A 23,586-nucleotide genomic window follows, 5' to 3' on the forward strand; every position below is an offset into this window, starting at 1 on the left:
TTAGTTGGGGACTTTAACACCCCCCTTTTTCCCTCTGAAAAGTTAGGAGGTCTAACCAATTATAGTGAGAGTATGCTTGACTTTTCTGACTTCATTAGAAACAATGAGCTACTTGATCTTGACCTTCATGGGAATCCTTTTACCTGGTCTAACAATAGAAAAGGCACCAATTTGATTCAGGTCAGGCTGGATAGGTTTCTGATCTTCGCTAAGTGGAACATTGGCATCAATTCCTCGCTCTTGTATCTCCCACGCATTATCTCTGACCACTCCACGATCCTCCTCTCTTGGGTTGACAAAAAGATCCCTGGCTCCTCACCCTTTAGGTACGAGATCATGTGGCACTCCCACCCAGACTTCAAACAATGCATTCAAAACTAGTGGAACTCCCCTGTTCAAGGCTCGGCTATGTTCAAAATTGCTAAAAAGTTGGAAATTATTAAAAAGGAGGTCAGAGCTTGGAGCATTTCTTCCTTTGGGGATATCTTCAAGAGAAAGAAGGAAGCTGAAACTAATTTGGACCGCCTCTAGAGGACCATTGCGGAGGGGACCTCCTCTATGGACATACATAAAGAGGAAGAGGTTTTGAGACACAAATGGAAAGAAACCACGAACCTTGAAGAAATTTACTAGAAGCAAAGATCCAGGATCCAATGGCTAATTGAGGGGGACAAGAACACCTCCTTCTTTCATAGATCGACTTCAAAGCACAAAAGGAGGTACACTATCCAATCCATTCTCAATAACATAAATGAGGAATTTATGGGGAATAATGAAATTGGTCAATGGACTTCCCTTTATTTTGCTAATGCCTACACGAATGATAGGGCCAGTAAACCTACTGAGGTCAGTGAAAGGCTCCTCAATCTCATCCCTCAAGTCTTGAATGAGGCTGATAATGAGCTGCTGATAAGTCGAGTGTCCAAAGAGGAAGTTAAAGATGCGGTTTTCGCTATGGCTACCTTTAAGGCCCTTGGACCTGATGGCTTCCCCCCTGCTTTCTTTCAGGTCTTCTGGGAAACAGTGAAGTATGATCTAACTAAAGCTACCAGGGACTTCATACGCACTGGAAACCTCCTAAAGAAATTGAATAACACTTTCATTGTTTTGGTGCCCAAAGTTCTTGACCCGAAGCTTATGTCTGACTATCGGCCCATCAGCCTGTGTAACTCGGTCTATTAAATTTTCTCTAAAGTTGTTGTCAACAAAATTAAACCACTTCTTAATAAGTGCATCAACCCCTCTCAAAGAGGTTTTGTTCCGGGCAGGCAAATTCTTGATGCAGTCATTACTACCCATGAGGTCATCCACTCCATGGAGAGAAGTCGCAACCTAGGTATGTCTCTCAAACTTAACATCTCTAAGGCTTATGATAAAGTTAATTGGAAGTTCCTGTATGTTGTCCTTTCTAAGATGGGTTTCCAGGAAAGATTCATCAATATTATCAGGGTGGCAGTGGAAAGTGTTTACTATTCAGTGATTGTCAACGACACCCTTAGGGTTTCTTTAAGGCTGGGAAGGGGCTAAGGCAGGGGGACCCCCTCTCACCTTACTTGTTCATTATGGTAGCTGAAGTCTTGAGTAGGAATTTATCCAATTTAATCAGGACCAGAAGAATCTTGGGGGTGAAAGCTGCTTCCACCCTTCCTCCTGTGGTTTTGTAGCAATTTGTTGATGACACCTTCCTTTTCGGCCAATCGTCTGTGATAGAAGCTAAAGAATGGAAACATCTGCTAGAGGAGTACGCCCTTGCTTCTAGTCAACTCATCAACTATTGCAAGAGAAAAATTTACTTTTTCAACCCAGATAGAAACCTCCAGGGTAAACTTATGCAAATCCTTGGGTGTTGTGCTACTGATCTCCTTGATTCCTACTTGGGTATCCCCCTCACTTTTAAGGAGCTCACCTCCCAGTTTTGGGAATCTATTCTAGAAAGAATGCAGAAGAAACTTGTTGCCTGTACCAGAAAAACTCTGAGTAGTGCGGGTAAACTCCAGCTTCCGTTGGCCTCTCTTTAAGGTGTCCCAATCTACTTTCTTTCTTTGTTCAAGATTTTCATTACTATGGCTGAGAAACTTGAGAAAATACAAAGAATTTTTCTGTGGTTGGGGTTGGAGGAAAAGGCCAGAACCAACTTAGTCAATTGGGAGATGGTGTGCAAACCTAAGTACATGGGAGGTCTAGCGATTAGAAAAATTTCTGACCTGAATAAGGCCTTATTGACTAAAATTGGATGGAACCTTATGAAGGACAAAATTGACTGGAGAAAGATTATGAGGGCTAAGTACTTCAATCACACCCCCTTCTACTCTCTCCTTTCCTCCAAAGAGCTCCCTGCAGGGTCTAAGATATTGAACAACATTGTAAAGAACATGAAGCTGCTCAAACAAGGTCTAAAATGGCAAGTTGGCAATGGTAAGAAGATCAGATTCTAGGAGGACAACTGGATTGGCGATAGACCCCTTGCCTCCTCCCATTTCAGTTGTCTCAAGGACACTCTCAAGGACTCGTTAGACTCTCTCGTGATAAACTACATCTCTCCCTCTCGCTGTTGGTTATGGCTCGCTGATGGTCTGGGAAACAACCCCTAGTGGGCCCATTTGGATGGAGAGTTACAATGCCTTCTTGAGAAGATCAGGATCCCCTATTTCACTCACACTGATAAACTTGTTTGGGCTGCGAACCCCTCAGGGGATTTCAGTGTCAAATCATCCTACAATCTCTTGTTTACCCCCATAAATGAGTGCTACAGCTGGAGAGAAGTTTGGAACTCTCAGCTCATCCCTAAAGTTAACTTCTTCTGGTGGACGACCTTCACGAGAAGATCCTTACTATCGATAATCTTAAAAGGAGGGGATTTTTGCTAGCCAATAAGTGTGTCATGTGTAATTGTGCACAGGAAAGCATAAATCACCTCTTTATCCATTGCCCCTTAGCTTCTATGGTCTGGCACAAAATTTTGCAGAAATTTAATTTGGCTTGGACCTTCTTAGAAGACTTGCAATAGTTTATCAACAACTGGAAGTGCCCCTCTGCTCACCCACCGATCAATCTGTTTTGGAGACTCATACCTCCCCACATTTGTTGGCATATCTGGAAGGAAAGGAATAATCAGGTCTTTCGTGGTACCAACAACTCGGTTGACATGGTGGCTGACATAGCTGAGAAGCTCCTCAGAGAGAATGCCCTGATTTGCAAATGGAAAACTCTACAATTTGCCCCTGTGGTTTTGGATCGCAACTGGATTAGAACTTGGAATTTTCCAGACAACTTCCTTCGATATGACAATTCTAAAAAGATGGAGAGGCTTAATACCAGATGGTCAACACCTCCCCCTCCTTAGCTCAAACTTAATTTTGACAGTGTTGCTCGCAATGGTTTTGTGGCAGGAGGTGGAATTATCATGGACAACATGGGTAACCTGGTTCTGGCCTACGCAGGAAATTTTGACTCTGTCTCGAGCAACATGGCCGAAGCCCTTGCTCTTTCCTGGGGGCTTAAGATGGCTCTCGGTATCAATGCTAAAAGACTGATCATTGAAGGGGACTCTAAGTTGATTATTGAGGCAGCTAAAGGAGTTTCAGGGGTTAGTTGGATGATCAACAACGTCATCAAGGACATTTGGTCTATGATAGTCTGGCTGGGGGAATTTCAAATTCAGCACATCTACAGAGAGGGAAATGCACTAGTGGACTCTTTGGCTGCGATTGGACTGGAGATAAAAGGTAAGAGGTGCTGAAGACACCTTGATTCTCTTACTGACAAGCATAAGAACCTTTTTAGGAAAGAACAAATTGCTTCTACCAATCAATGATGTGCCATATATTTTCTTATAAGGGGTCGCTTTGGGCCAGTTGCTATGCTAAGCTACTGGAGGGAAATTTAAATTCAAATCGGGCGGGCTACGCCAAGCTGGCCTCTTGTGGTCCCCACCTTCTCTGTCCGATGCCGACGTGGCGAGACATCGAATTCTGTTGCCGAAGGATTGAAGCACCAACTTTTAATCATTAATCACAGCAAGGACACTGTAGGATTTGAGAAATACAAATCCACAGAACCCAAAGAAACCTGCATGCAAGAAACCTGTCACAGAGAAAGAGAGAGAACGAATACAAGGGTTTTGGCTCTAACAAAGTGAAAAGATGTATTATCAGAGAAAAATGAATCAAGATAATAACAATAATACAAGAGATCAATCCTTATAAAGGAGATTAACACCGAAAGGAAAACCTAACCCTAAGGTGTGAGCATTTAATAATTAAATATTAATTATTAAATGATTAATGTATGCATAAAGAGAAATCTTAAGAGGAGAGTAAAGTTAATTAATTACTTTACTCTAACACCCCCCCTTAAGATGAGCTACAATGCAGCTACAAACAATGCAGAAGAAAGCAAAGGAACTACAATGCAAAAAGAGGGTCCCGACAACAAGGCCTGATCAGGTACCCGAGTACAAGAAAATCTCTATAAAGCGGAGTAAAGGAGAAAACCCAGTGGGAAAAAACTCCTCTCCAAAAAGAGATAAAGAACACCACTGAAGCATGAAGAACATGCAAACTCTGTCGAAGAATAACTGCTGATCTAAAGAACATCCATTGAACTAGAACATGACCAGGTAGAGAAGACTGTAATCTGCATGAGTGCCCTCAAATGACACTACTCGAATCAGGAGGCAAACAAGGAAAAACAACTGAAATCGAAGATACAGATGGCATGAGAAACCAAAGCCTGAAGAGCTGATCAATCGAACCACGGAAGCATTAGAACCAACAGGATAAACCTCCCCATAATGCGGAAGTGGGAGAGGGACAGGAACACTGAAAAGGACAGCCAAAAACAACTGGATGACGAAGAACCAAGAACATCCAAGGTGCTGAGACACATCATCATGAGGCGAATGTCGTGGAAGGAACACTCACTTGACAAAGGAAGATGGCAAACAAAGGCAAACATCAACCCCCTCATGGCATCTGATCAACAGTGCATGTACAACAAGACACAAGATATGCAAGATTCCAAGTAAACAATGCATGATGGCACTTTATCTCAGTGCGTTTGCATAATTACAAGCTACAATGATAAGAAGACTGGAAATAGAAACGAGAATCAAAACAGAGACACCCTACTCAGAAAAGAGATCCCAGGACCTGAAACAACCACGATATCCACCAGAATGCTGAAAAACAAAAAGATGAATAAAATATGCATGGAGCAGAATCTAGAAAAAAAACTCATATTTCTGGAAAGTGCACAGAACACACTTTCCGAAAATATAAAGTTTTCAAAAAATGGAGGTCGGATGCTCATTCTACGTCTCCCAGAGTGCAAAAAAGAGACCTCACTTTGACTGTAAAAAAAACACAGTCAAACAGAAAAATTGGAATAAATTACCAACACCATGAGGTCGGGCTCAAAACCAGCTTTCCGAAGCTTATTTGTTCTCGAAAAAACGACTCCGTTTGCCCATTCTACAGCCCTGGAAGTGCAAAAAAGAAGCCCGACTTTGACTGGTAAAAAAAATAGTCAAACAGTAGATCCAAGAAAAAAAATCCACCACCATGAGGTCCGGCTCGGAATCACCTTTCCAACGCCTATTCGTTCGCCAAAAACGGAGATCGGACACCCAAGTTATGCCCGATTTTGTAAAACAGCTTCAAAAAGGACCCAGATAGGCCCTTTCAACCCTCAAGGGCTAAAAAAAAAAAAAACCCCTGGTTCGCTGGGTGACTAGGGGCTAGCGTTGGTGGCTGGCGGTGCGGGGGCGGCGTAGGGGCGGTGGTGGAGGATGGGTGGCGCGCGGGCGGCGGTCGTCGCTGGGCGGCGCGACGGTGGTTACCGCCGGGCTGCGCACCGGCGGCGGGTGCCTCCAAAGGGCTGCACCCTTTTAAATAAAAAACTGTGTTTTTTTTTTAAAAAAAATTTAATTTTTTTTGAATTTTCTGCCTCGAACTGCGTGCCCTAGGGCCGTACGGCCTTGGGGCAAATTTTTTTTGCCTTCTGGAGCAATTGTGTCCAAATTGGACGAATTTTATATGAAAATAGGGGTTTTTGGACGCTACGAGCTCAACGGTGAGGTCCGTTTGGGCTCAAAGTGCACCGAAAAAAATACCCCCTATTCCAAAATAAAAAACAGAAGACAAACACAGATCTGATGCAACCAAAACCTAGATCTCAAAATATTTCAAAAGTCTGAACAAGCTGCAGCAGATCTGGCTTTGATACCATGTAGGATTTGAGAAATATAAATCCACAGAACCCAAAGAAACCTGCATGCAAGAAACCTGTCACAGAGAAAGGGAGAGAACGAATACAAGGGTTTTGGCTCTAACAAAGTGAAAATATGTATTATCAGAGAAAAATGAATCAAGAGAATAACAATAATACAAGAGATCAATCCTTATAAAGGAGATTAACACCGAAAGGAAAACCTAATCCTAAGGTGTGAGCATTTAATAATTAAATATTAATTATTAAATGATTAATGTATGCATAAAGAGAAATCTTAAGAGGAGAGTAAAGCTAATTAATTACTTTACTCTAACAGACACCACTTATTACCATAATTGGAACTTAAGATCTCTTCATAATGATGATCTTTGCAAGTTGGCGGAGAAATTAAGAGGTGTCCCTTCGCATGCCTCCTGGAGCTGGCGGACGCATGCCTTGGGAAACACCACTAAAAGTAATTATTGCAACTTGCACAATAATTTGGCTATTGCTCGGTCGATTTCTCTTATCTCCAGCTCTGGTTTTTCCTTCTACATATCCTTCTTCAGGTCTACGCTGCATCTCAACTTCACTCTAGAGGAAGCTATCATGGGGGGGGATTTAGTCCGGGTGGATTCAGACACTATTGACGACTGTTTTCGTAATGACCCTTGCATCTGGATGTATGCTAAGGGGGAATCATCCCGTTCATGGAAGCCATGATGGGGTTTGACGAAAACCCGTCCATGCAGTTTGTCAACAACTGGAATGATAGGAGAGTGGTCATGGGGGACATTTCATTTGAAATTAGTGAGGAAGTTATCACCCAGGCTACGGGTCTCTCTATGGAGGGTAGGAAGTGGAAGAAAACAAGCAAGGTTGCGGATGAGAACAACACTAACCGCTTCTTCAAAAAGGGCGAGGAACCGGCCAAAATGCGTTGGGGTTTCAACAGGTAATGCTTACCCTACTCGTGGGACCAGGTGTGCAAGATAATTATGAAATACTTTACCCTCGAAGGAAGGTATGGCATTTTTTACTATTACCATTTCCCGTTGCTCAATCACTTTCACAACCATGACACCATCTCTTTTTCGTTCTTTCTCCTGCATGCCTTTGAATCCACTATTAAAGATGTCTGCCACTGCATGAGTCAAGAGGGTAATTATACCATCCTCCACCAGGGGCTGATGTTTCGACTTTACAATTTTCACAAGGCCCTGTATCTCCCTAAGCCCATCTTGGTCCAACCTGCTCCCTCCATCCAGGGTCCCTCTGTTGGTTCTAAAAAAGGCCTCAAAAAGACTTCGAAAAATCCGATGACACCTTGTCAATCCCCTGATCAAGGCCCTCCCTTCCCCCTCAAAATTGGAGAGAAAAACAAAAGCAACCCCTCTACTTCCTTCTTGTCGAGTCAGATGCGGAGGAGGGTATCACCCCACGAAGGTCCCATAGGTTTGCCAACAAGCCACGGATGAAGCAAATCGTCGTGAGAAAGAACTATGCTAATGAGGAAGAGGATGACTATGAGAAAGCGGAAAGTGAAAAGGGAGAGGAGGAAATGGAGGCTACGAAGGGCTCAAATTCCTCCAAACTGGGCACAAACATCCTCGACTCAGAGACTTTCAAGGAGGATATTAAGAACACCTCCCCTGTTTCTAACACTTCCCCACCTCATATCTTTGAGGGGGACAGAAGGAATTCTGAAGGTGGGCAGACTATTGCAGATGGTAGGGAGAAGGAAGAGGTGGTGCAGTGTACGAGTTGCAATGCTATCTCTGATGACTTAAATGGCGTGAAGAAAAAAATGGAGTATCTGGAGTCTTATGTCAACAAAATAGGGAAATTTGCCGTCAAAGTTATGCACTCTTTGGCTACCTCTTTGTGCTTGGTCCACCAGGAAAAGGTGGAACAGGGCGGGCTGGAAAGCGACACCACAAAGGAATTGTTCCAAATCCTGGCGGAAGACTAGACCAGGCTTATGCTCTCCAAGCACATGGGTGCTAAAAAAAACGATTAATGGTTGAAACCTTTCCTTTTTGTTATAGTTTTTTTCGTTGGAACAACTGTTTCCTTGGTAATCTTGCTACTTTTAACAGTTATTATAGTTTAAACAATATGCTGGTTTAAAGCTGCTTAAGGCACTTTTTGGACGAGATTGTTTTCAATCTTGGATTATCCATTAGCGGTATGCAATTTTTGTTTTTGAGGACTAAAGTAGGGATTGGCTGATTGCCGTTAGGCAGCTGTGTGTGTGCTAGAAGTGCTTTTTTTTTTCTGTGTCTTTAGGTCAGCCCCCTTATTTTGGTTGCTTTATAATAAAAAACATACATAACACATACATCACATTATCAAAAACAAATATTCTATATTAAATATATCATACATCATGAATCAAAACCAACCGAATCAATTTATTATAAAGTGACATTAAACTTGGAATGCCAATGGTGGATGTGGGAACAATTGATTAATGTGTCTACTAATAAAACAAGGGCTGCAGGGCAGCGAAGTTCCTACTCAAGATTGTAAAAACAATTTTTGTTTTGTTTAGTTTGTTTATATTAAAAAAGTGCTTTTAAAAAAAATTTATTTACATTTAAAAATGGTTTTTATCTAAGGTCAACAATTGGACTTGAACACATTGACATTAGATCAATTGGAAACTGCACGAGTTCAAATCGCAGCATAAACAAATGTAATTTTTTCCACTTCTTCATATACAAATTATTATAGCTTATTTCTAAGTAAAATTAAAAAGATCAAAATCTAATTAGATTAAGAAAAACGTGTATGAATTCACAAATCTATTAGCTATCTCACAAAGCGAAGGATCATGTGACATATAAATTATATACTAAATCTGAAATATGTAATTTAATTTCAAAAATTTTAACTTGACATAGATAAAATATAATATAATTAATCCAAACAAAAAATTATACAAAATTACAAGAATGATTGTGAGCTCTCCTCTTTAATTTTCTACTGACCAAGCATCTTTCCATTTAATTTTGAGTGTTCCTCACCTTAGTCCTTTTCCCCTCTCTCCTCCAACTTTTCATTTCATAAATGTATAGGTCATGTGAAAACAATTCAATAAAGCATCCAGATTATCATAAAGTAGGCCTTGATCCGATTGCACTCTATGCACTGATCTATATATACCCAGTGACCTGCATTGCACTCTATGCATCTCAATTTATGAAACAACAGTATGGTCTGGAATGCCAAATACTCAAAACAAGACAGGAAACTTTCTAGAGACTGAAAATAAAACCTCGTCCCTTCATTATTACTGCAGGTCTGACACAGCACACGGTGCAAGCCTATTTTTCAAATTGCTCCATATTAGCATCACCAATAATCTCCACTGATGGAAACGGTTAGCATCTCTCACAACAATTTCTCTTGCAACAATCTTGGAGATAAATTTTGTTGCAGCGTGGCAATCAGAACATACGCGAAGGTTCTTAACAACTCTTATAGTTGTTCCGGGTGGTGTGTTTAACAAACCAAAATCAATTGCTAACTTTTCACTATGGCGAGAGAGAAAAAATTCCTTTTCCTCCTCTTCCACGTCATTAGATAAATGTCTTGAATCTGGAAAATACCCTGCTGCCTTCATCTCCAAAGCCAATTTCTCCAACTCTGCACAGATCTCCCGTGTCTGTGGATGTGATCTGTCTCCTACACAAAAAGCATGTACCATTTTATGGCCTTCAATCCAACTGCATCCAGGTATCTTTGTAACTCCTCTATCTTTCATCAATCTCCTTACCGTTTCAACCTCACCCCACCTGCCTACTTCTGCGTAGATGTTCGAGAGAAGAACATAAGTTGTAGCATTATTAGGATCCAAATCTAAAATCAGCAGCGCTGTAAATACTCCTAAACCTATATTCATATGTGATTTACAGGCACCAAGGAAATACATCCACACAACCACCACTGGTTTAATAAACACATCCACACAACCACCACTGGTTTAATTGGCATCTTAATGATAAAGTTTAGGGTGTGCACACATAATGATCAATTGTAGGTGTAATGCAATAAGGATTATGCATGTCATTGAAGTATGTACAGCCCTCATCTACTAAACCTATATGTCTACAGCGTCAGGATATGCTCCAGAGTGCTTCATTAATTCAAAGATTTTAAGAGCATCCTTGCAAAATCCATTGTGTGCATATCCTGCAATCATGGCATTCCATGAGACCACATTTTTTTGTGGCATTTTGTCAAACAGTTCACGTGCCTTGTCCATGATTCCACATTTTCCATACATGTCTACCAAAGCATTTCCAACTATAATATCTGACAAAAATCCCCCTTCCATAATGCTTTGATGGATGTCCATACCTTGTTCCAAAGCTCCCATTTTGGCACAGGCAGGGAGATTGCTGGCAAATGTTGTGGGGTTTGGCTTTATACCTGCCAATTGCATTTTCTTGAAAGTTTCTAATGCCTTTTCAAAAAATCCATTTTGTGCATATCCTGCAATCATGGCATTCCAGGAGACCACATTTCTGTGAGGCATTTCTTCAAATAGTTCACAAGCCTTGTCTATTCTTCAACATTTTGCATACATGTCTACCAAGGAAGTTGCAACTACAACATCTAACAAAATTCCTCTATCCTTTATGCTTTGATGGATGTCTATAGCCTGTTCCAAAGCTCCCATTTTGGCACAGGCAGGGAGGATGCTGGCAAGGGTTGAGGAATTTGGCTTTACACCTGCCAATTGCATTTGGTTGAAAGTTTCTAGAGCTTTTTCAACAAATCCATTTTGTGCGTATCCTGCAATCATGGCATTCCACGAAATGATATCTCTTTGCTGCATTCTGCCAAACAATTTGCGTGCCTTGTCTACGCTTCCACATTTTGCATACATGTCTACCAAAGTATTTCCAACTATAATATCTGACAAAAATCCTCCTTCCATTACGCTTCGATGGATGTCCATACCCTGTTTCAAGGCTCCCATTTTGGCACACATGGGGAGGATGCTAGCAAAGGTTGTAGAGTCTGGCTTTATAGCTGCCAATTGCATTTGCTTGAAAATTTCTAAAGCATTTTCGACAAATCCGTTCTGTGCATATCCTGATATCAACGAATTCCATGAGACAATATCCCTTTGAGGCATTCTGTCAAACAGTTCGCGTGCCTTGTCTATGTCTCCACACTTTGCATACATGTCTACCAGAGCATTTCCAACTATAATATCTGACAAAAACCCCCCTTCCATCATGCTTTGATGGATGTCGATACCCCAAACCAAAGCTCCCATTTTGGCACAGGCAGGGAGGATACTGGCAAAGGTTGTGGTGTCCGGCTTTATACCGTCCAGTTGCATTTGCTTAAAAGTTTCTAAAGCCTTTTCAGCAAATCCATTATGTGCATACCCTGCAATCATTGCAGTCCATAAGAAAGCATTTCTGTGAGGGATTCTATCGAACAATTTACGCGCCTTGTCTATGCTTCCACATTTTGCATACATGTCCACCAGGCAGTAGCAACTACAATATCTGACAAAATTAGTCCATCATTTATACTTTTATGAATGTCCATACCCTGTTCCAAAGCTCCCATTTTGGCACAGGCTGGGAGTACGCTGGCAAGTGTATAGTGGTCGGGTTGGAGACCTGTTTGTTGCATATGGTGAAACAGTGTGACTGCCTCGCGACACTACCCATGTCTTCCATATGCTGCAATAATAGTATTCCATGAGACCCTGTCTCGTTCTTTCATGTGGTCAAACAATCTGCGGGCATCTACCAAACTTCCGCACTTGACATACAAGGAAATAAGCTTATTATGAATAGTTGTGCGTGTAGAAAATGTAAATTGCCCGTGAACGATAAAAGAGTGGACATTTTTCCCTTGTAAAAAAGCGTTCTTGAAAATAAAGATCTGTAATAATTGAAGATATGCAGAGTAGTTTTCAGGGGGTTTGTGTGTAGTAAGCAGAATGTGCATCGCCTCCTTCAACTTAATGCTGTGAGAGAGACATTTTCTAATTGTAATTGGAGTTATTCAGTCTACGTTTACCACGACAACAATGCCAGTGGTAAGCCTGTAAGCATTATCACTTACAGGTTTTTAAGCTTTCAAAACCAAACAAACATTAACAGTAGAAGGAGAGGGAACCTTAAAAAAAAGGGGCCGAGCTCAACAAGAAAAATATCTCTGTACAATAAAAACAAGAATAGAAAACTGAAACTTGCAAATTTATACAAGAATAGAACATCTACGGGGTTGAATGGTTGCCATAACAAGTGTATACTAATACTGTTAAACCATAAATAACCTTTTTCTGTAGGCCAAATGCCAAGAATTATGGCTAGTGAATTTCTTGTTGTGCACAGGCTTTGCTTTTGGAAGCGAGAAGAGCATTATGCAGACATGAGTGCAATCTTCAGAGGGCACTTATGGAAACAAGCGTGGAGAGTGGTGAAATATGGCCATCATTTTCCTGTACTATTAAGGACCTACGTATGCCGATATTTGGATATTAATCCAGATTCTTTCATCAAGATGTAATGCCAATTACATGTGTTCGGTGAGTAGACTGTTTGCATGTTTGATCCTAAGTCTTGTCTTGTTCAAATTACAAGTGTTTTGTAAGTAGCAACGTGGAAGATCGCGAGTTTTTAGGTTTGCAACACCTACTGACTACAACCAGTGTCTGTCCCTGCAATGCACTGACGAACTGACCTTGCTAAGCAGAAATTTGTCTCAAGGTTAGTGCGTTCTCTTGTATTGAGAACAGAAATCTTACCTGACATCCCTGCAACCTAAAATATAGCAAATAGTAGTGTGCCAAAAAAGTTTGAATTGATATTTGTGTTAAGAAATATGCAACTTCATTGAGAAAATAGTATATATGGAAATTTAATCTTCATAAATGCTGAAGTCTGATTGGTTGTTTTCATGGAGTTTAATCACTATTTAAACTGAAGCCTCCACAATAGTTCCTAGCGGAGCAGGAACTAATAATAAAATATATAATGTTGCAAATGAATAAAAATGAATGGAAGATGAAAACAATGAGAGTCCACTACTACCAATGTATTAGGAAGTCGAAATAGCCTTAACCAAAAAAACTCCTTCCACGACCGATAAAAGTGGGGTACTAGAAAGCACCGCCAATTTGGAAGAGTTTCATTGCACGCAACCAAGTTCGAACACGTACCTTTTCTAATAAAGCGAGGGCTATTCACCAGTACGCCACGAAAACAAGGCATTAAAACCATGCTTTCCAATTTATTTTTATACTATTTATTATTAATTAGCAAAATACTCGAGACTTTTTCATATTATATTGAAATGTTTTCTTGTATATAAACCAGTTTATCTTACAAATTTATCGAATTATTGAAGATATTTTTATATAATTACACTATTAATGTATTATATGTTTTTGAATTTTGAATTAATTTATATTATTTGTATTTTATTATTTATTTGATTAATTAAATGGTTTATTTAATATTTTTATGTACAGAGTAGAGTTACTGAATGCGAATGTATTAAGAATAATATATTGTAAAAGTGTATATTTTATATTATTATATTTTTGTTTTATTTTTTCTTTTGTGTAAATATTATAAATATATGTTCAAAATCTTTAATTCAATTCATTTGATGGTTTAGTCAACCTTTAACTTGAAATTCATCAACCAACTACAAATCTATCTCCTAGTGGTTTAGATTGATCACACCCTATAACATTTCCTTACCAAAAAGTATACCTAATGTGTCTATGTTCCTTTCACTAGACTATACTATGACTAGTTTTACTCTATTTCAACACTCGAAATATCTCTTTGAGCCCATTCTTTCAAAATATACTCATTAGCTCATCCACCCAATCTTAAAAAGTTCAAGTTAAATGACTACCAAATTATATCACAAACATCTCCTAGGTCATTATTATATGTTTAATAACGATCTTCTATGTCTTTATATGTTTAACCACCGTTGCGCGCTCTGGCTCATCAAGTTACATGAAAATGACTTAGGAATGCAAGGTTAATTTCACCTATCCTAACAAATTCATCAATGATTTTTATTAAATTCTATGATTTTGTTATGGAAACTATGACAATCAATCCACAACTTAGATCAAAATGAACTAAGTCCAACTTCTCAAAAGTTTTCAAGTGTTTTCAAAATCACACTTTATGTGGTTTTCCCACAACAAAATATTCATAGTTTCACTTCTTTATAGATATGAATGGAAGATCATTTACTATAATTTGATAAAAAAACTCCTACAACAAATAGATCTTAATATATCTAGCCTTTCAATCAACAATTTATTCCTTAAAGAAACATTTAAAACTAACACTTCAAATGAGATTTTCGCCAAGTAAAATAGTCATCCTTTTGTGTATCCATCACATATCAATTTTCCCTTATGAATCTTTCCCTATTTAAAAATTCATTTAATCTTTTTGGCGATAATTTAGTTGATTGAATCGATATTTTTCTTTAGTTCTAAAATAAGTAAAATATTATCAATACTTGTTTTAAATTGAGTTGGAATAAGAGGAGCTCTACCTAACTCATTTAACATGCAATTGCAAACCATCTCATAATATAACTATTCCCCTTGATTTCTTTATTACATTTCCTAAGTTGACATATTATCATAAATCCTATGGTGAGTAGCAACTAAATCTATGATCCAAAAATCATTATTTCGACATATTTGGAAGCATATATTGAAAATAGTCTATGAATTTCATCATCATCTTTAATATCCACAACAACCATCATACCTCCTTAGTTTATTTTGTTCATATATTTTTCTTCTTTGAAGTATTCACACTCAAAATGACTATAACAATTATAATAATAACAAATCTTTCATTTCTTCTAGTCACCATTATCCATAGCAAGATGTATTTTCCATTGAGGCTTCTTGTCCTAAAAAATAGATGCAAAAGAATTTTTTGATTCAACTTTAGCATATTTATTAAGATTTTTTTCATGTCGCAATTTAATGGATGCTCCATAGTATTGAATTTCAAAGCATTGAATTTTAATTTTGTTAACTTTCTAGTCAATGTTAGTGTAGTCTTGACATTATTAAGTGACTTTAGCAAACTATTAAGCATTATGGACATGGCTATTATCAAAAATAGCCCCACTTTAACTAATGAGACAATTTAAAATACCCTTGATAGTTGGGAGATAAATATTATCTATCTATATATTCTTAGATTGGATAGCCATGTTTGGAGCATGTGTGCTCTCACATCATTCTTGTGCTCAAATATTGTGATGATTGTATCCCAAAATTCCTTTGCTATGGTTGCATTTTACATATTTTTTTGTCAATGTACCACTAATAAATGAGTTTGTCAAGGTTTGTGTTGGGCATGATTTCTTGTCAAGTTTTCCTTTGTAGTTGAGAATGTGTGGGTTGTCTTTTACATAATTTCTTATCAAATTCTTCTTTTAGTGAGGTATAATAGGAGAAACATAATTTTCATATGATCATATCATTGTCTATAATTACAACACTAGTCAAAGCTAGTCAAAGCTTATGGAAGTTGTACCCAATACATTGTTTACTATTCTAATTTTTTCCCCCCTTAACTTAGCTTCTTTTGGAGAGAATTTTGACTAATTTAAAACAAATCTAGTATTGCATTCTATTTAGAAATTTAGAGTTCTTTGCACATGGAATCAATATAGCACACTAGGCTTTGTTCCTTTGAAAGCCCTTTTATTTAGTAAAAAATTAAGTCTAAATTTGAACCTTCACAAAAATATTTTTTTGAAAAGAAAATCTATTGTAAAAATTCATAGTATGTCCAAATCTAGAACAAATATAAAACTTTTACTACCAACTCTATTAAATCTGACTAGATTTTGAAAATATTTTAATGTCTACAAAAAAAATTGAATTCTTATTATCAATTCCAAGAGACTACCTCAAAACAAGCCAACATTGTTCTACAACTACACAAATTATTTTAGAAAAGGAAATCCTCACATCTTTTTAAGTATTGGCAATGATATTTACAATCAATACTACAACCTTGCTCTTATATCAGTCGTTGAAATTGAAGAGTTTTGAATATATTTTCTCTATATATTATTTTGGGATCCAAAGATCCATTCAATAAGCAACATACATAATCAAATGTATCTCTAAGCAACAAATATGTCTTTACAGGACATATAGTAAAAAATTGTGATGAATAAAAATTACGTTTCCAACAATAACATCCTATTTGTAACACCACCAACCCTAACTAGCCACTTCCTCACAAGTTTTAAAAGAAACTCCTACTAACTAGATATGAGCTTGTAGTTCACTTTCGCACTTAAGATCTCTTTTATCCATTGTTCTATAATTTGTGAACACCAAGTTAACACAAGACTCATTTTAATAAATGAAAGCTAAATTCCATATTTTTATACCATCTAACATGCATAACACATGCATCACATTATCAAAACAAATATTCCATATTAAATGGATCATACATCATGAATAAAAAACAACCGAATCAATTTATTTTAAAGTTAGTCTCATAATGTAAATCATTAAACTTGGAAGCACCATAAAAGTAGTAATAAAAGTACGTTTTCCAATATAATTGAATAATATTCTTTTTTTTTTATTTAACAAAATACTTGCAACTTTTTCATATTATATTGAGATGTCTTATTGTATATAAACCAATTTATCTTACAAATTTATTGAATTATCGAAGATATTTTTATATAATTACACTATTAATGCAAGATATGTTTTTGAATTTTAGAATATTAGAATTTAGTCTTATTTTAGAATATGAAATGATTTGCATGCAAAAAAAAAAAGAAATTTCTTTTAAATCTAGATTTAGAAACATAATTTTTTAAATTAGAAGTTTTTTAAAATCTAGATTTACTAGCAATCGTACCTTTGTGTGCAATGGGTACACAGAAGATGTGGGGAGGGTGACTTAAGGAAAAAATTGGTCTATTTTATGCACACATTTGTGTAGTACATGAGGTCAATTGGTACACCATTTAGAAAATTATATTGTTTGTGCAACAAAGGTTTAATGGGGAAGTGATAGCTCCAAATCAACTACACATCTACTTAGAAGGAACCAAATGTAATTGAAACAAAACCTTAGAATCAAGAAGATAATAGGGTTCCATAACTAATAAGCTCATGCTATCTTTTCTTTGAGAATACAGGGAGAGTGAGGGAGAGATATGAATATAAAGAGGTAGATAGAGGGGGAAGAGAAAGAAAGATAGGAGTTAGGAGATAGAGATAAATGATAGAGATAGGGAGCAAGATATCAATATATATGCAGATGGAGATGGATATGGACATGAAGTGAGATATGAAGAGGAGAGGGGGAGATAAAAAGAGATGAGAGAGAAATATATAAAGAAGGATGGAGAGAGAGAATGCGAGTGGGAGATATTGAAATATCAAGATAGAGATAGGAAGTAATATATAGAGAGAGATGGAGAGAGGGAGATATATAGGAGTGGATAGAGATGGAACGATAATGAGATATAGATAAAGAGAGATGGAAGAAGAAATATGGAGAGAGAGAGAGAGAGAGAGAGAGAGAGAGAGAGAGAGAGAGAGAGAGAGAGAGAGAGAGAGAGAGAGAGAGAGAGAGAGAGAGATGTCTAGATATAGAGAGGAAAATAGAGGCAGTGATGAATATAAAAGGAGAGAGGAAGACAAAGGGAAATATATAGAGATATAGAGAAAGGAAACAAGAGAGGTAAAGATAGAGAGTTATGGAGATAGATAGGGAGAGATGAAGAAAGGTAAAATGAGAGATAAAGATGGAGAGGTATGGATATAAATACCGAGAGATAGAGAGGAAGAGATACAAAGATATAGAGGAAGAGGGGGAGAGATAGAATAGATGGTGATATATAGTGATAGAGAGATGGAGATATAGAGAGAGGGAGAGAGACATATAGAGAGATAAAAAGATAGAAAGATCTACAAATATTTAGAGAAGTAGTGGTTCATAAATAAAGATGGAGAGAGAAAATGAGAAAATGATTGATATAGAGGGAGAGGAAAAGATAGATATAGAGGTAGAGATAGAGACATATGGAGAGAGAAAATGAGAGAGAGAGAGAGAGAGAGAGAGAGAGAGAGAGAGAGAGAGAGAGAGAGAGAGAGAATTAGCAATGAAATAAATAAATAACATTTTTTAATTATTAATTATAAGATTGTTGCTCAATTTTTAAATTTTATGTAATAATTAAAACTAAATAAATTTAATCCAAATTGATAAAAATATAAAACTGGAAAATAATTATTCCTATAGGTATTCATGAATACAAGTACCTCCTTAACAACCTAGGTCATTATACGAGAATGTCCCCCGAAGATTGCAGAGATTGAAATAGAAAACAAATTGTCCACCACGTTCGCAGGTCATTTATACTTGATTTGATTGCATGTGGAAGAGGATGAACATGAAAGATATGTCTACTACTTTGTTAGTAGAACTAGCTACAAATTTTAATGAAAGTTTGGTCAATATTATACTCAATCCCATATTTACAAAAATATTATGTATGAATTTGAAAATATATCTCAATAATTGAAAATGATTGAAAATATATATTTATAGAAAGGACAAAATATATATGATTAGGAGCCATTTCATACATCATGAGAGGAGCCATTTTTAAAAGGGCAACATGAAATTTAAAAGGAAGATTTCCATGTACAAATGCGTGATAAGACAAAAATCTTTATTAAGATAAACCTAGGCGCCTAATGAAAAAGATAAGATCATTTTGAAAAGATAGTGCCCATGTGTGTAGACCTTTTAGTATAATACACAATCATTGATATGTCATAAAGGAAAATGTGTAAGAGAGAGGCGTGGGGGAAATAATAATCTAGTATTAATATAGACAAACAAACAAAATACACCACGTCCGTAGGTCAACCCTGACGTCAAAGTCGAGTTGGCAGAAGTGCTATTTTTGTCACCACGTGAGTTAAAACCAAATAGCTCTAGTTAAAAGAAATCCCTTACCGTATGTACTCCCTATTGGGTATTTCATCAATGAGTTAAGGAACACTGAGAGGGGGGATGAATCAGTGTTCTACTGGTTATTAAATTTTTTGACTTAACCTTAAACCACTGGAAGCATAAGCATGAAATTGGAATGTAGAAACACCAAAAAATCAATCAAAAAATTATAACACCAAGATTTTTATGTGGAAACCCAAATGGAAAAAACCACAGTGGGATTTGAACCCACAATATTATTCTACTATGGCCAACAGAAAAACAATATTACATGAAGGGAAATGCACAAGCATTCAGGCACACTGCCTAGAGCTTACAACTCAATTACAATAAGGGCTACAACCCCATAAGGCTCACTACCTTACATATCAATTACAATGGTGAATTACAATGATTGAACTCCAAAATAACATCTAACAATGCCTGGATGAGTTCCGATTAAGTGCAAAACTCTAACTGTACCACCTCTACTACTTTGCTCTGTTTATTGTCTCAGTTAGCTACCAGATCAAGAATGTGCACGTGAAACTACACCAAAAGGGATTCTCGATCACTACTCCCTCATATTACCTCATAACATACACCAAAAAGATCTTCTACACCGGTCTTATATAACCACAATCACAAAATAGACAATTATCAGGTCGACTTGTAGTGTAACGTGTAGAATTGAGTCGGCTTGACCGGATCACCAAAAATAAAAGCAGATCACCAAAAAGATGATAAAATGACGTCTCTATGTCAAACCTATCATCCCATGCATGATTCATAACACCACAATCATCGGAAATCTTCTGGACCAAAAATGCTTTGCTCAACCTAAAATATCGGTTGACTGGTTACCAGTTCACATCCACTTTCGGTTATCAAGATCTATAGCTACCAGATAGAATTCCATGAAGAGTTGCCATCAATGACAACCCTAAACTATTATTCATGCACCAAAATTCACTAGATGAGTGTCAATTGCCAACAATCTCCCCATTTGGCATTGATGGCAACACTCGTGAAAAATGACTAAGTGTTGAAACCTGTACACTGGATCAAAGGTTGCTATCAAAAATTTCTAAGGCCTCCCCTTAGAAAAAAACTTGAAACCTGTAACATGCTCTGTACATTTTTCACTCCACTCTCCCCCTTTGACAACAATGCCAAAGTAGGGGTGTTGTCCAAAAAATTATGTACAAGGGTATCTACTAGACACTTTACATATACTTGAAGATAACAGCAAAAATGGTCTTCAAAAATCCTAAGTGGTTATCCCACCATGTCTTCAAGTTGTCCAAAACTGTGATGAATGCGCTGAAAACATAGGCATGAATCTCCACATCCTTTGATTCAGTCAGAACAGGTTGTTCTATAGCCTTCAGGCAATCAACCTTATTGCTCAACATGGTGTCCATCCGGGGGGCAATTAGATTGTGGAGTTCACCAACTCTTCTCAAAATTCTATCCTTCTTTGCATTTAGGCTCGAGATCTGCTCGTTGAGAGCCATTACATGCCCTTCTATACTGCTGGTTAGGGCTACATTAGAATCAAAAGATTGTGAAATACCAACTACCTTACCCTGGCAAATACTTATTTGCTTGTCTATGTTAGTTGTGAACTTTGGCAAAATTATACAAGACACATATATTACCACCTACTATTAGAGCTTCAAAGATTGTTTGCAAAACTTTATTCAATCTTACTCTGTCATCCTCTATCATTTTCCAGAATGTTTGCATATGTTCACCTCTTTAAATCTGTCCAATACTTGCTTGGTAGTGGTCTTCTCCAAGGATTCAAAATTGGTGTTTATATTACTTATCAATTGAAATAGTTTTTTGGAGGGGTTAGAGTTAGGATCTAGTGTTGTATCTGGCACTATTTTCTACAAAACATCAACAAACATCTAAATAAGTTTTTTGTCTTCATTTTCTGATTTGACCAGATCTTGATTGGCTTGAGCTTGTACTACTACTGCAAGCATCAGTTTCTCAACTGACAACATTTGTCCAATGTCTAGGGGGCCATCAAGATTGATTGAGAATTGAGGTAGGGTCCTATTTCCTTTGACTAGAGGAGTGTCAATTGCCAAATAATCAACAACTCTCTTCCCTTTATCTACCTTTGTACCCTACACCTATGTCTTCTCAGGTTCCTTTTCCTCAACATCATTCCCTTTATCCCGTGCACCGGTGTTACCACTTGGTGCAGTGTCATCCATCAAAATCTCATGGACTTCTTCAATATTTTCTATCACCGGAGGATTCACACTGATCTCTGCATCAAGGGTTACATGGCCTTGATCTTTTGGACATCCCTTAGTCTGAGTTTCATATTTTTGATCACCAGAGACAACTTCCTTTACTTTCAGATGAGAAGTTTGAACCACATCACTATATTAAGGATTGTTCTTTATGATCCTTCTCCATATTTCCTCTGTTTCCTTCCTCACTTCTTCAACTCTGCCAATCATCAACTTGTTCAACCTATTCCTGCTTTTGAATTCCTTCTTATTTTCTTTCTCAATGAACCTTTTGGCTTACAGGTGCAGACATTGATCAATTATTTCTCTTTCATTTCTTTTTCTAATTTACTAACTGTCAACCTCCTCGAATCAATAATATTATACAGATCCTTAGGGATGCTACACTCTAGTTCAATCAAAGTTTTACTAAAGTTTAAGTACAAAACAATAGCTTCCTCAACTTTTCTTTGATCTACCTCAAATAGGTTTTCAAAGTATGCTCCAATGTTCTTCAAATTTCCATCAACAATTATCCCATCAATCAGCTTATCTGTTTTCATTGGAGGAACAAATGTATACTTACCTTGCAAATTATCTGTTTCAAGATCATCATCAAGTTGTGTTCTAATCTTCCTTCCCCTCTTGGGTCTTCTAGTAAGGGTAGGTTCTGATTTAGCCTTCTTGCTCTACACTGCACCACCGGTTTGTGGTTTCCTCACCACCCTTACAAATTCTCCTTTTTTTTGGCCTTTTCTGCTTCTTCATCTGATTCAGTCTTAGATTGTACCAAAGATACAACAACATAGGTTTGTTTGGGTTTCTCCTTTTTCTTCAAAACTCCCTTTTCAGATGAGCTTTGTTGTATTGATGGTATTACCGAAGTAGGGGCAGACTTGGTCTCCTTTGGTTTAGCTTTGGAGGGAACTGATTCAACCTTGGGCTTCTTGGATTCCTCCTCATCTGCCATTTGAGCATGCTTCTCCCTTTCTTGTTTCACTACCTCTCTTGTGAATCCCATCTGCACAACCACTTATTCAACCATTTTAGATACTTTTCTCTTTCTTGCAGGCTGTATGAACTTTTTGTGCAATTCCATATCTTTCTTCTTATAGGTGCCAAACCTTGGTTCATTTGGATCCACCGATTTGCTAAGAAGGCGTTGAACATAAAATTCAAGGGTCTAACCTTCCACATCATAACCCATCGAAAAAATCCAGAATATCTTGGACTCCACAATTCCATGTGACATTGGTCTTTGTCCACCATGAAGCAAATAGTTTTCTCATATTTCTCAATAATCTCTTTGGGAATCCTTTCTCTATGTTTCATTTTGCTTTGGAAGATTTTAAAAAATCTCCATAGGGTAGTAGTTTGAGTCTCCCTATTTCCTAATCTCTGCAAACCTTGTTTGATCTTAGTGGCCACCGGTAAATCAAATGCCCATTGCACTCCGCTTGTATTAGGAATTTGGTTCATGAAGTACAATGCCAAATAGAGAACTAGAGAACCGAACTTAAATACTTTCTTCTTATTAGATTTTATCTTCTTCAAATTTCTCAGGAGATCCTCAAGAAGGAATGAACAAAGATCATACTGCATGTCCTCTTTCACCATTTGATACACTGCATAAATGGCTATTCCAGAGACTGAGTTCAGTTTGCTACACTGGTAGACCTTGTAGCCAATGATCATGGACACAAATCTAATATCACGCTCCAAAATATCATCATTTGTCATAGATCTATTATCAAATTGCGCATCAGTTTCCTTTGTCATAGTTGTGTTACCTACCTTCCTCAGATTCGGTTTGTCACTAGTTTGATGCAAACAAATGACTGCTTGAATGGCTTGCTTGGTGATTTTGTAGGGCTTGTCTAGCTAGATAAATTCATCATGCACACGACTTAGGATGTACCTCACCCATTCATCCTCATTGAACATGGGGAAATGCACAAACTGCATGAAACCCATCCTCCCCAATTGAGTATATTCAGGTTTAAGATTTCCATCTCTATCCTAGAGGTGTCTGTTGTATAGCACAAGGACTGCCTCATTACTAGTTTCTTCAATATTGCAGTGAATATAGGCTCTTACATTGT

General features: G+C 37.5%; 2 protein-coding genes across 2 annotated transcripts; one reads left to right on the forward strand and one right to left on the reverse strand.

The window, feature by feature from the left end:
• Positions 1–762: 762 nt before the first annotated feature.
• Positions 763–1,182, forward strand: LOC131874013 (uncharacterized). The gene has a single exon (XM_059217215.1). The coding sequence runs from the start codon at positions 763–765 to the stop codon at positions 1,180–1,182; it is 420 nt and encodes a 139-aa protein (XP_059073198.1).
• A 7,878-nt stretch (positions 1,183–9,060) lies between these two features.
• Positions 9,061–23,263, reverse strand: LOC131060312 (pentatricopeptide repeat-containing protein At1g08070, chloroplastic-like). Its single transcript, XM_059217216.1, has 5 exons — positions 23,009–23,263; positions 22,365–22,505; positions 12,931–13,010; positions 11,485–11,741; positions 9,061–10,161 (listed from the first exon to the last, which is right to left on the reverse strand). Exons 1-5 carry the CDS (start codon positions 23,261–23,263, stop codon positions 9,506–9,508), a joined length of 1,389 nt encoding a protein of 462 aa, XP_059073199.1. The 3' UTR covers positions 9,061–9,505.
• Between the last annotated feature and the right edge of the window lie 323 nt (positions 23,264–23,586).

Source organism: Cryptomeria japonica, chromosome 3, assembly GCF_030272615.1.
Source record: "Cryptomeria japonica chromosome 3, Sugi_1.0, whole genome shotgun sequence".
Classification (NCBI taxonomy): domain Eukaryota; kingdom Viridiplantae; phylum Streptophyta; class Pinopsida; order Cupressales; family Cupressaceae; genus Cryptomeria; species Cryptomeria japonica.